At 41.5% G+C, this 14,530-nt stretch overlaps 2 protein-coding genes across 2 annotated transcripts; both read left to right on the top strand.

Annotated features, from left to right (window-relative positions):
• Nucleotides 1–4,700: 4,700 nt before the first annotated feature.
• LOC139446679 (homeobox protein engrailed-like ceh-16) lies at nucleotides 4,701–5,391 on the top strand. Its single transcript, XM_071227951.1, has 2 exons — nucleotides 4,701–4,823; nucleotides 5,107–5,391. The coding sequence occupies exons 1-2, from the start codon at nucleotides 4,701–4,703 to the stop codon at nucleotides 5,389–5,391; spliced, it is 408 nt and encodes a 135-aa protein (XP_071084052.1).
• A 1,641-nt stretch (nucleotides 5,392–7,032) lies between these two features.
• LOC139446670 (pituitary homeobox 3-like) lies at nucleotides 7,033–13,875 on the top strand. The gene is made up of 4 exons (XM_071227942.1): nucleotides 7,033–7,056; nucleotides 11,461–11,683; nucleotides 11,987–12,570; nucleotides 13,264–13,875. Exons 1-4 carry the CDS (start codon nucleotides 7,033–7,035, stop codon nucleotides 13,873–13,875), a joined length of 1,443 nt encoding a protein of 480 aa, XP_071084043.1.
• The last annotated feature ends 655 nt before the right edge of the window (nucleotides 13,876–14,530 follow it).

A 14,530-nucleotide genomic window follows, 5' to 3' on the forward strand; every position in this document is an offset into this window, starting at 1 on the left:
GTCCGTTACTCACTCTTGAAAACTATCATCAGACAAATTTGACGTTGCCAGGTGTTGCACATAAACTATTGACCAAAGGCGTGACCCGTGCCATGATATCGGTTGAGTATCACACGCCCGCTAAAAGGGCGTGATCTATTTGTAATTACGTCGATAAGAATCCTGAACTTGGGGTCACATCACAATCAGATGTAACTGATCACTCCTGAAATGCGTTGTCAGTTAGGGTGATAAAAATTATGAGGTCTAAAAGGACCCGATGATGTCGCCACTGGCCTATTAGTGAGTGAGTTGGGTTTAACGCCGCTGTTAACAGTATTACAGTTATGTCTCGGCGTGTCAGCTTAATGTGGGAGGAAAGCCCGAAGTGATACAGGTCTCAGACGTTTACCACTTCGGTGAAACACACGAGCACGGGTATGGTGCTGACAAACCTAGAAACATTATTGGGACGAACCGGAATTCGAACCCACAATCATAGGTTTCTCGCGCGCCTGAGGGACGCAACTCTGCACAGCGAATCGCGGTGCCTTAGACGACTCGGTCCCCCGTGCCCCCCACTAGCATATTACGTTAAAGTGCCAAATAAAAAAAACTGCTGTGTAAAACAACATCCACTCACTTTCGTTTAAGTTGACTCTATCACCATTAATCTGTTGACAGTATTCGATATATTAAACATACCGGTAACGTTGGTCATCGTAATATCGAAATAATATTTATCTCGGGTATTCGTCACTGCTGAACCATGAATAGTTGTCCTCTTTCAAAAGATGGGAACTAACTTTCAATTATTTTCTGGCGATAAAACAGCCAAGTGGTAAAAGCTGATGCCACACCGAAAACCCGGATTTATTTCCCGCATAGGTACACAGTTTGAAGCCATCTTTATGTACCGCTGTCATTTTGCATGAATATTGTAAAAGACCTGTGAAGATCCGGATTGACGTGCCTTTACATGTGTTTGTGACGTGTGCCACCGCTGGGGCAGGATATTCTCACCTTTTCGCGAACATCTGGTATCATCACTATTTGATAGTGATTCATAAACACATGCTCATGACATGGTCGGAATCGTACTTTTATCTATTGAATATGGAAAGGGTTGTGTCGCTTTCACTTATGAGAATAGGTCTTCAGCAGCCCATGCTTGTCGTAAGAGACGAGTAACGGGATTGTTTGACAAAGTGGTCAGCTGCCAACAATAACCCGGCTCAGGAAAGGTAGCAGTTGTAAACGGTGCTTTTCCACTGAATATTGGACCCGTGAAGATTCCGGGGTGGAATAGGTCTTCAGCAACCCGTGCTTGTCGTAAAAGGTGACTAGGCTTGTCGTAAAAGGCGCCTAACGGGATCGGGTTGTCAGGCTCGCTGGCTTGGTTGATGCATGTCATCGATCCCAATTGCGTGGATCGATGCTCATGATATTAATCCCTGGATTGTCTGGTCCAGACTCGATTATTTTACAGACCGCCGTCATATAGCTGGAATATTGCTGAGTGTGGCGTTAAACAACAAACAAACCAACCACTGAATATTGAATATGTCCTGCAATCCCTTACTATATTGCCTATGTGTCTCCAAAACAATGAGACATGAGGCCAGTTACTAAATCTATGTTGACAGAAATGCGGGCCTCGTGTATCAATTAATAATGGCATACAAACAGAAAATACATTTAGTTATCGATTTCGTGTCTGATTAAATGGCATACCCACATAACGCAGACTAGTGATGGATCTCGTGTCTGCGACATTCTCTACAGTGTTAGTTCTTGACTTCGGGTCTAAATCTATCAAGTGTGTATCTCTCATTACTCAGTATTTGTGCGACCCGTGAAGATTCGGGTTAGAATAGGTCTTCAGCTTGTCGTAAGAGGCGACTAACGGGATCAGGTGGTCAGGCTCGCTGACTTGGTTGATGCATGTCATCGTATCCCAGTTGCGTGGATCAATGCTCATGATGTCAATCACTTGAATGTGTGGTGCAGACTCGATTATTTACAGACCGCCGTCACAAAGCTTGAATATTGCTGAGTGCGGCGTTAGACAACAAACAAAACAAACAGTATTTGTGCTATATCACAATATGGTCTTGTTTGGTTTGTTAAGAGACTGAAGCTCCCCACAAATATCCAGTGAGCATTTTAAATCTCAACTGACAATTTGACACAATTATTACCTAATTAGCTATACAACTAACGTGAAATAAAGATTTGGTTGAAAAAGACAACAAAGCATATGTTATTGACAGAAACATGTAATTAACTGCGTTCAGCAGTCGACAATCCCGACGTCAACACGTAAAAACAGTAATGTACAGTTTAGCTCACTCTAACCCATTCAAATCATGGCCAACATTCAAAGTACCTTACCACCTAAAATGCTGAAACATGGCTGTTTTGTTAACCGTATTTAGAAATATATTCAACAACTCCATGTCTAGATGTGGCGTATTACCACTGCGTGATGCACGTGAAATGTGTTCCCTGAACCATCGCACGTGCAACACGCTGTTGTCGACTCCGGTTTGAAATGCACGTCCCGGGGTAAGTATACAATTAACAGGACTAACTCGAGCACATTTACAAATCACGTAAATGTTACTTGGCCGTGTATTTATGTGAGCAAATACAACCCCGATTTAGATAACATTTGTTTCTATCTGTTCGTTTCTTATAACGAAAAACTATCTTACCACACGTATGTTTAATGTAAAGACTAGAAAATTGAATAAAATATATATTTAGACAATTCAGTTCTTTTATCCCGGATAAAGACAAAGGAGCCGTGGTTTAAACTCAAGTTGAGCACTTGTATACTTCTATACAACTTGTTTGATAATGGTGGTTATGTCAAAGTCTTTATGAAACGATATCCTACACAAATAGCAGACTTTGTTGAGACACTACAAAATTATATATTTACGCATTGTACAGTGAATGGAGTCTTAACCGAGAACGAGTGATTGTGCATCCATGATACATGCGGTTATTCGTAGCATCGCAGCATCACATGTGTACATTTTATTTATAAGTAAGGTACATGATATGTGTAGAAGTAATAATTATACAGTAGGTTCAATATCAAGCTCGATAACTTACAAAGTGGCGACCAGCTGATATTCTGCGGATGGTACCTTGTCCCAGAATGTGATGGGGAAAAAATAATTTGTCACCTCATATTTCTACCAACATCGTTCCCTAAACATCCTAGGTTGTCTGTAAAAATAATGTTTTGGGGTACAACAATATTATTAACAATCTACTTTCAGACAAAAAAATGTCGCGATCACTGCCTGAAATAAATATTCTGCCTTAATTTAAAAAGATCCCAGCAGTGCTATTAATCACTCATTGTTGAGTTGCACAAATTGCATCACATATGTAAACAATGTGTCTCATGTTTAAGACGTGTCAACAACATCATAATAACTGATCAGTGCCCCGATTACCAACTCACTCATCAGCTTGCTAGGCCTGCACGGGCGTCGTGTTTTCCCAAACCATTTAATTGCTCTCTGAGCAAAGCCTGATTGAGTGAGATGTTGTCACTCTCAGGTTTGAGTGAAAGCAATCAGTTGGAAGTAAAGTATATACATACGACCGGGACACAGAGCCAGTACATCACTCCCTGGTACAACTAACGCTTGCTTCTCACAAAGTTGGAAGATATTTACGCCATCTATCATACATCTACTGTCGTCATGTCGATCTCCAAGGTGAAATCGGTACGTCATACGTTAATTAGTTCTATTTGTACCATTTACATATTTACAATTGCGATATTTGTAAGCAAACGATTGACTTACAATGGCGCTTGCATGCGCCATCGATGGGACCCATCTTTTCGCGAACACCTGGTATCATCACCATTTGAAAGTGATTCGTGAAAAACATGCTTATTATTTTGTTGGAATCTTACTGTGTATTTTATCAGAGATGTCTTTAGATTGTGGAAAAGTGAAATGTAATTGTGAAATGTAGAGGATCCAAGATGAATTATAATCCGATATGAATTTTTATCCAGTATGAATTTATATCTAGTTATTTTACACTCCAGTTGAACTAAGGGGAGAGTAATGGTTACAGGATTAATGATTACTTGCTATAATTATTTTTTTTTATTTCAGTCCTTTTCCATTTCCTCCATCCTGGCATCATCTTCCCCAAGAAGTACCCTCGGGTCACGTGTCCCACAAGGGAAGCAGATGGATGAAGCCACTACCCAAGGGTACGGATGGAACCGTGTCCTTGCAATGAACAGTGACCAGTGTCCTGTGTACAACCAGACCATATGTACACCACCAGGTAAGCTAATATAATATAGTATTTGAATTGCACCGATCAACATGTTTCCTCAAATAAAATTTAACTAAAATAAAATGTATGTGGTAATTAAATAAGTGAGCCTTAGATTTAAATATTGTGTAATTTATTCATACATTATTTCATTTTCAGACATGACACCTCCGCAATCTCCAACCGAGCCAAACATCGACGGGAGTTCGCAGTCCTTGGATCCCAGGGTGTATTACCAACATCACGTCCCATCTCACCAGTTTCACCACCGAGCACCTTGTACGCCGGGATCGTCTCCCGACCGTTCCAGCACATCTAACACTCCCTCGCCCCTTAGAACCCCAGCGGATCAGGGTTTCTCACCCCCTGACGTTGAGTGTCCCAGGGTGAGAAGCAACAGGATGAGTTACTCCAAAAATCAGGTCAGATGTCTGGAGGCAGTGTTCCTGTCTTCACCTTACCCCGACTCACAGGCATTCGAGATACTGGCGGAAGAACTGGGTTTGCCTGAAAAGAAGCTGAAGGTGAGTCTTCAATTCAATGTACCATAATATTTAACTGAACACAATATAAAATGGTATGAAAAATCACACCATAGCAATCATAGCAAATATGTTCATATTTTTAAGTGAAATATAAATAATTTAGGCAGCGCTTCCTAGGAGAAGTCCCATTCGCTGTCGTGTAGAGGGGCAATAGCCCTGAGCTGATGATGAGTCTATCCAGCCTGACTGTGCCAGGATCATCCCAACCCTCTATGCATTTTTATCATATAATAATAATGATGATGATAATCGAACTTTTCAGATTTGGTTTCAAAACAAGAGAGCCCGTTCCAAGCGCCGCCAGTCCGACCAATGTCGGAGCCCGATACCCACAGTGCACCATCACCCTTACCTGTTGCCTGCAGCCTCGATGTTGCCCGCCGCTTTCCCATCCTACCAGTACATAATGCCAGGGGTCATGATGACGCAACAGGGGCTCATGATGACGCCGTCACCAGAGATGCAGATGATGCAGCATTCGGTCTTCTCCTTCCCAACTTCCGGTTCACCAACCATGGCTTCCGCGCATGCCCAGTTCTCATCTTGAGTCAAGGACAGCAAGGGACTGTGCAATAACGAATGCAGAATATATTAGTGCTAAAATTATGTCTGATATTGTTTGTATATATGTGTATATATGATTAAATATTGAAAAAAATATGTGGTATTGTCTATTTGTGTGATCGTGAAAATCAGTGAGTGAATATTCATATACCCCGCAGCAGCTACACTACGACATCAGGAAGAACGGGAAACGTTGCCTGGGCACTACGACACAATTAGCCAGGTTGCCGTTGTACAAAGCGATCTTAGCACGAAGGTGAACGTAACTCCCACACCTTAACGTAGACTTACGATAGTCTAAGCTCTACAACGGCACCTAGGACAATAACATTCTCTTTAGCCATCAGATCCATATGTGCACCGGATTACTATTTGTCAGACATGTGACAATGATTAGGTATACATTATTCCACGTTAAATTTTGGTTTAACGGCAAGATCATTGCACATATATAGCAATGAATGTCTGCTCTTCTCGAACCAGTTTTATTATGCTAGCCCACTGAGATACTACCCACTCACACACAGTCCTTGTTAAATCCTCTTAATGTCGAGCGCCAGCCAGGGTAACAACAAGTTATTTAGGATTATTAACGACGCTTTACATTTCCAAATGTTCAAATGACTCAAATACTACATCTAATGGATTACTGGATCATTATATCAAACATTAATCTCTTAATGTTCTGCTTTAAATCATTATCCTTTCCAATTACCAATAGTTGCACCTTACTACACGACACATGCACAGAAGGTTGATCCCACTGTCTGTGCCAGCACACAAAGTCACACTATCGCCCGAAGCTTGCAAGCCACGTCTAATGTTCATTGTGTCAGTAGTGCACGTTAGGTATCAACAAATTGTTCTGTGCGAATGCACTTGGTGTGCAATGCAACTTATATAACACCCAGTCTATCGCATACATTTAGATGTGATAAGAAAGATTACACTGTTTTTTTAAACATATAAAAGAATCACGAACATGATGCTAATTTCAAAGGACCTTGTTTTTATTTTATTAATTTTGTATGCTTGACAATGTTAGTGTTATATATCTGTGAATCATAAATCGAACATAGTCTAGTCTCAAATCATGAGTGTCAATAGAAACTATATTATTGGTGACACACAAGTGGAATGTGTGCTATTAGCTATATGGTATATATAACATGTCACTTGCAAACCACATGCAAAAAACCGTTTAGACGATACAAGATAAACCTATAGAGATGCAATACGTGTTTTTTTTAGCTAATATACATTTGAGTTGAGTTTCTTCTTGGTTAAACAACTGTTATTTCATCTTTTTAAAACAGCCAAGTAAACAGTGTTGTCAAAACATTCAAGCAAAACAATAATATTATTAACCTACGTGACCTAGATACCCCAAGTCAGAGTGACAATGAGCACTGTACCAAAAGCCTACTTATTTATTGCAATGCACAACTTGCACAGAGTTTCCTGATCAATTTGCACGTGCGGCACGAGGCGCACCTGCAAATTGTGAAGTCGTGACGGCCTATATATAAGAAGAAATAGGCACTCCTATCACTCATTGAAGATTGATGTAGACGAATGGTTCGGCTTGCCGAAGATAATTTGACAACATTGTTACCGTATCAAAATGGCAACACGACAAGAATCATTTGTGAGTATTTTGATATTTTAATGTCATTGTTTTAGTGGGACTTCCAATGTTATTACAAAGTCGGTATGTCCCCTTTGAAAGAAAAACTTAGTGCTCAGTATAAGCAAAAGTGTAATCTTTTGTAATTTTGTGATTATTTTGTGCTCGTTTGTAATCCATAATTTGTAATCCATTAGATTCCGAGGGAGGCTTTTTTCATATAACCGAATGTTTTTCGGATTAGTCAAGTAATGAAATTACAATGTGTGGTCTGGTTGATTGTGTACCCTGACTGCATGTTGCGTTGTTCACGTATCGATTATTTTATTCATAGATTGTTGCGTAAAATAATTTGCATGGCATCCTCCCAAAAGATCTACATACCAAAATCACTATTCACTGTTCACGTATCGATTCTTTTAGGAGGTACATGTCTTCAAATGCTGTCTCCTCTGGATCCACAGCATGAATCACTTCCGCACTTTCTGAGAATTGTCTTCATACATAACGCATCAAACACTGTTAGCCGTTTTTGGATATCTTTCTTAGTGATGGCCCTATTGGATTTTGATTTTGATGATTTCTTTTCACCGAAAGCGCTCAGATAACATAGGGTTATCTCCCTTTCATTGTCACGTGTCTTCTGCACAATGTATACTACCCTTGAAGATGAGGATTAGAATTGGTCTTCAGCCACCCATGCTTGTCTGAAGAGGCGATTATCGGGATCGGGTGGTCAGACTCCCTGACTTGGTACTTCAATTTCCCAATTGCCAAATGCTACCGTACCTTACTTTTGATGGCATTGTTAGAAGCAAACCCTTTGAGGATTTGCACATGAGGATTTGAGGTCGGAAATGGCCTTGGACACACCGGCACATGCAAATGTCGTAATGGTGATGTCTGCAACCGGTGCCTACATTTGACGGAGTTGGTACAAGCAAACCCTTTGAGGATTCGAACATGGACAGTGTCTGAAATGGGTTTAGAACATCCTAGGACATTCTGGGACACGTCAGTTTCATAGCGGCGATGTCTTGCAAGCGTTTCCTTACATTTGATGGCGTCGGTACAACCAAACCATTTGGGGATTCGAACATGGTCAAAGTCAATAATGTGTTAAAAACACACTGGGACACATGTAATGATGTCTCACAAGCGGTTCATTACATTTGACGGCGTTGGTACAGGCAAACCATATGCGGATTCAAACATGGGTTAAGAAAACACTGGGACACAGGTGGTGATGTTTCATAAGCGGTTCCATATGTTTGACGGCGTTGGTTCAAGCAAACCATTTGAGGATTCGAACATGGTCGAAGTCGGAAATTGGTTAAAACACCATGGGACACCCAGGCACATGTCAATTTCGTAGTTGTGATGTCTCATAAGCGGTTCCTTACATTTTACCGGCGTTGGTACAGGTAAACCCTTTGGGGATTCGAATATGGACGAGGTTTAGCACTTTATCTCAGCAATGCGACATAAACCCGAAGCCCTGACGAACGCTCATTCATTTGACTGGAGCTCAACTGACAAAGAAGTTACAGCCTGTTAAAGAGTCACAAAGCCGAAAACCTGAAGAGTCCCAGTGTTATCGTTCGATTTAATATTATTATTATTCAGCCGATTTTTGTACCAGAGCTAGCAGAATAACCACTGCCTTGATTCCGTTCATATTTTGTATGTGTATCTAGATACTTATGTACCAGATACCACACCAATTCCAAGGCCGTAGGCCCAAAGACCAAGGGCAGATAACTGAAAAACAAGAAATTTTTAAAGCTATATTTTGCCCTAATGCTTCCGATTACTTTTAAACTTTAGATGTGTCTGCTGCTTTGAGTGCTTGCCATTTTTTATTCTTTGACTTTGGTCATTGGTCACATGGTTTGGCAGCCATATTGGATTCAAGGTTTTCACAGTGTCTTTTGAGTACCTGTCTTTAAATGGATACTCCTCTGAATCCATTGCATGATATGCTTTCAAACTTTCTGAGAATTGTCTTCATACATACCACATCGCACTCTGTTAGCTGATTTTGGATATCTTTTATATCGACGGACGTATTGGATTTTGATTTTGATGATTTTTTTTCACCGAAATTTTACTTTAAAGACCATATTATGTAAGGTTCTTCCCAGAAACTATTGAAAATTTACATGAAGTTAGTGTGCCATATGCATCTTATTGTTTGTTCTTGGTTGCATGCTAAAAGTAACACCGCTTGGTGGTAATATTTGATTAATATTTGGGACACTCCTGGAATGAGCCAATTTCGTAGAGGCGATGTCCGGTGACTATGTTTTGACGGAGTTGGTACAAGCAAACCCTTTAAGGAATCGAACATGTTCAAGGTAGGAAATTGGTTAAGAACAGACTTGGACACCACCCCTGCACACGACAATTTCGTAGCGGCGATACCCTGCAAGTGGTACCTACATTTGAGGGATTTGGTACAAAGAAACCCTTTGAGGATTCGAACATGGACGTTTGTGCAGAGTATAGCTTGGAGCCCGCCATTGCTAATTTGCAGCTATATTTAATGTAGTGCTTTTGGCATATACAGTAGTGATTATGACTTTTAGTAGTTGTTAAGGGAGACATTTGCACCCGCACACCCTAAATAAATCTAACATAACACAATCAGGTTTACTGCTGGGGTGTTCCGGGTTCATCTAGTCTCACGTTCAAATGTGGCAGGGGGCACGGGTGGCCCACTCGTCTAAAGCCCCATTCACTGGACACGTTTACTTACGTGAGTATATATACTTACATAAGTAAATTTATTTATGGTGGCATGTGAACGCATTTGCTTACGTGAGTAAATATACTCCAGGAGTAAAGAGACATGAGTAAAAGTATATTTGCTACACCTGATGAGGTCTAGTAAAAGTATATTTACTCACAAGTATAAATGCTCTTGGAGTATTTCTGGTCATGTGAACAGATTCTCTATTTGCTTACGTAAGCATATTAAATCCAAGATACTGATAATCAGGAAAATACGGCTGTAGTTTCTTGCAAAGAACATAACATGTTCATAAAATGTTTCGCGTGTCATGCGAAAGTTATCGATCCACAGTTTATCATCAAATGATCGTTCGACGACATTGTTCCACCAGTGTTGAGAACGTTCTCTCTTCCACAGTTCTCCTTCCTGGCATAATCCTAAGACTAATCCCATCCTAAGAAAGAATGGAAAGTCTCTCTTTCGCCTCTGGTTGACTTTCTTCGACAGCGACATGGCCTCAAATGATAAAAGTCCATAATTTATTTATGAAATGATGTTTACTTCTACCTAGCATAAACTTCATGTGAACGCAATGTAAACAATTTATTCTTTTGCTTACATGAGTAAATATACTCCATGAGTAAAATTTGCTTACATAAGTAAATTCTGTCCATGTGAATGGGGCTTATGGCGCTTGAGCACGCCAGAAACCTATGATTGTGGGTTCGAATCCCGGTTCGCCCTGATTATGTTTCTAGGTTTGTCAGCACCATACTCGTGCTCATGGGTTTCACTGAAGTGGTAAACGTCTGAGACCTGCATCACTTCGGGCTTTCCTCCCACATTAAACTGACACGCTGTGATAAAACTGGAATACTGTTAAACGCGGCGTTAAACCCAACTCACTCACTCAGCTGTGGCATGGGCGGACAACCAGACACACGCAGACACATGCACGTCGCTAAACCCCATTTCACCCCACCTCTACTCATTTACCGACGCCATTTATGATTGAAGCAAAGGTGATATATTTAAGGATTAAATTGATTGTTCTTCTGTTATAAGTGAAGGAAGCTGTATGTGTATTTGTTAACAGTAATCGCCGAGTTGAACTTCTTTGAGAATAGTTGTAAAATATATACCATCTGTCAATCATCCAAAATATGATTAACAGTCACTCGCTCACGTAAAGGATTCAAGCATTTTTTTTCTTTTGTTTATTTTGTCATTGTATTAGTGCAAATAGATTGACCTCCTGTGGCCGCAACTATCAACACCTAACGATACATAACGAATAACGTCGCAGTTAACGAAAGTTTACCAGTAATATTTTTATGATAGACGTAAACAGTGAGACCTCGTTAATCCGGACGGTACCGTTCACAATGAAATCGTACGGATTAACGAATCAAGTGTTGTATAACAACCGACGTTCCGAGCAGTAAACGTCCGGATAGTGCGAGTTTCGTAATAAAGGGGTTCAGACTAATATTGTTTCCATTGTTAATGGGGCGGTGAGGTAGCCTTGTGGTTAAAGCGATCGCTCGTCACGCTGAAGGCCCGGGTTCGATTCCCCATTCGGGTACAATATGTGGAGCCTATTTCTGGTGTCCGCCGCCTTGATATGGCTGGAATATTGCTTAAAGCGCCGTAAAACCATACTCACTCACTCACTCAATTGGTAATTGCAGCCCTTCTCAATCTCGTCTCTGATGAAGATCAACCCACAAGTCGCTCATGATCGTGTCCTGTCGCCAGGGTGTCTGGAAGGAAGTCTGGCCGCCATCATGCCACGTGACTACCAGAGAGCCGATCCTGGTACTCATCAATACCATCATTCAGAACACGATCTCCAGACCATGATTTGTACACGGTCCTCAGAAGTGATATCCTCCCAAGAACAAGATCACAATGGTAAATGTAAAACTTTGTTTTCAATAGACATGTAAAAAATACAACAACATGCTTTTGAAATAACTGTGATTAATGAATTACCCCCCTAATAATTAATAAGTATAGCCTTTCGTTTCATCCGTTACTGTAAAGAGCAGAGGTGGCCCAGTCGTCTGAAGCATCGCAATTCGATGTGCCCGGAGTTGCGTCCCTTCGGCACGCAAGAACGTCAAATAAGTCTTTATTCAGTAGAAATAAGTCTTAAAGAACGTGGATGACCAACTCACTCACACTGCTATTTGACATTTACATCATCTTTTACAGAGTCATACGCAAGTCCTGAACCATCCCCCAAACAGGAAACTCCACTTCCTCCATCAAAGCCGTTGACGACGGGGTCGCCAAGCCCCTCTCCAGTGAACCTGTGTCATCACAGACCGGATCCCAGCCAGTCCAAGACATGCGTGAATGTGTCAGAACAACGAGTGCATTCTCCCCATGCACCTGTACACGTCTATCACCCATATCTCCTTGAGTCTCTCACTGATGTCAGAGCATCTCCTCTGACCGCCTGTCACCCTCAGGATAAACTCACGTCAACGTCGAGGTTGAACACCGAAAAGGTCGGATATTGCCCTAAATCGGAAAGGATGTCGATGCCGTCAAAGACGGACATTGGTGATAAATGTCCGATATCGCCCAAAAGGTCACGGTCACGTTCGAAGTCCTCGCGCTGTTCTGTCTCATCAACCGACAGTGACCTACCCCAGAGGAGGGGCAGCAGAATCAGCTACACCTCGAACCAGATCCAGAGACTTGATGCCGTGTTCCTGGTCACGCCCTATCCCGAAACGCAGCTTTATGAGAAATTGGAGGAAGAGCTTGGTGTGCCCCAACGGAATCTCAAGGTGGGTGGTTATTAGAAGCACCTGAAATATGTAAAGGCTATTTTGTTCATTTTTGTTCAAAAGCCGTGAACATCCGGGTTAGACTTGACTTTCAGCAATCCATGCCTGTCATAAGAGGCGACTATGCTTGTAAGAGGCGATTAACGGGGTCGGGTGGTCAGGCTGGCTGACTTGGTTGAAGTATGTCATCGTATCCCAGTTGGGTGAATGATGTCATTCACTGGATTGTCTGGTCCAGACTCGATTATTTACAGATCGCCGTTATATAGCTGGAATATTGCTGAGTTCGGCGTTAAACAACAAATATTTGCTTTCATTTATCGTACGTTTCTCTCATCTGATGGTACATGTCTTGGACTAGCAACACGCACGCACGCACGCACGCACGCACGCACGCACGCACCCACCAACCCACCCACGCACGCACGCACACACACACACGCACGCATCCGCACACGCACACACACATACACACCGTATTACACGATTTATGGGGTCATGAAGGCCGAAATGTAACATAATTGCTAGAAAACGTAAGTATTGAAAATACATTAACTTTTTCGCTTCTCTCAGTTTCTAAATTGAACATATAGTTTAAATGAGTTGTCCAACAGTCGTGATATGCAGGAATACATGTTGTCTAACTTAATTACAAAATCTGTAAATTGAAAATATTTTTCATATTATTTGCAGACATGGTTCCAAAACAAGCGAGCAAGAACCAAGCGACAGAAGGCCGCCCAACCGCACCAGGCGGACAAATCTCCCGTCCATTCGTTCCTGATGCCGCCCTGTCCTGCAATGTCGTCTGCTCTTCCACAGTTCTCGTACATGATGCCAGGTGCCATGGTGCCATCCCCTCTGGCTGTTCCAACATCTTCCAGTGCTATGATGACCCCGCCATCGTCACCGTCACCATCCCAGCTCATACAGCGCCCTTGTCCCGTATATCCAGGGACAACAACATCGTCTGCGGTTACAACACCTGGGCAAGTCTCGCCACCGTTCGGGATTTCGTCGAGACCTGGGACAGTTAGTATTATGACGCCATCTAGCGGACAGATCTCGCCCCAGATGATTGCAGTCAAAAATAAAAGATTTAGTCTATCTCGTTCCTCTCTTTCACACGAACCAGCATCTGGTTCAGAGTCTTGGAATTCTTCCGGAAGCCAGAGCAAGGAATCGTTTTCACCGTCCTACCTGTCAACGTTGTCGGCCCTGGAAACGTTGTACTCCTCTCTGCCTTTCAGTCAGCCTATCCACGAACCTAGTCCTGATGAGGTTCTTTCACACGGGTATTACTGACGGTTTGATAACACTGAAAAACCGATCAGTGACAATGTGTGTGACAATGTGGATTTACCCGCTGACCTATTTGCGGTGTGATTTAGTGCTAAACCTGTATGACGATCAGCCATGTATATTTGTATTCTCCTTTTACTTCTAATATATTGTTATTGTTGAAATCTGATCTTTTTACAATAAACGGAATTGTACATCGCAATAATATTTTCTTATGATATTCAAATATTTATGATTACCAAAATAAGATTCCATATGTCAACACCAGAAAATAATAAGTCACGTCTAATATCCGCTCAAACTGCTTCCATAGGACGTAAAGGCAAGAAGTGGAATAACATTTTTGCAAGAACAAGCATGCAACGTACCTTTAGAAGCATTGTTGGTTTATACCGAAGGAAACTTTCAATAATCGGCTACTTAAAGTACTTCCATGTTGAGAATCATTGCACACCACTATAATGTTAGATGTATGCTGTCAGCTTCACTGAGGAGTTTCGTAATCTGAATCGCATTGATTTATGGCTCTCTCAGCCCTAGTTTTCGCAACTAAGAATATAATCCGCTCAAACTATTCCCGTTCTGAATGATCAAAATTAAAATGAAGAAAGGGAATTAATTCTTCAAATAAATGTAAGTGACAAAACCCTTTCCATAT

The sequence above is a fragment of the Haliotis cracherodii genome, unplaced genomic scaffold (assembly GCF_022045235.1).
Source record: "Haliotis cracherodii isolate W230 unplaced genomic scaffold, xgHalCrac1.p SCAF_6, whole genome shotgun sequence".
NCBI classification, from domain to species: Eukaryota; Metazoa; Mollusca; class Gastropoda; order Lepetellida; family Haliotidae; genus Haliotis; species Haliotis cracherodii.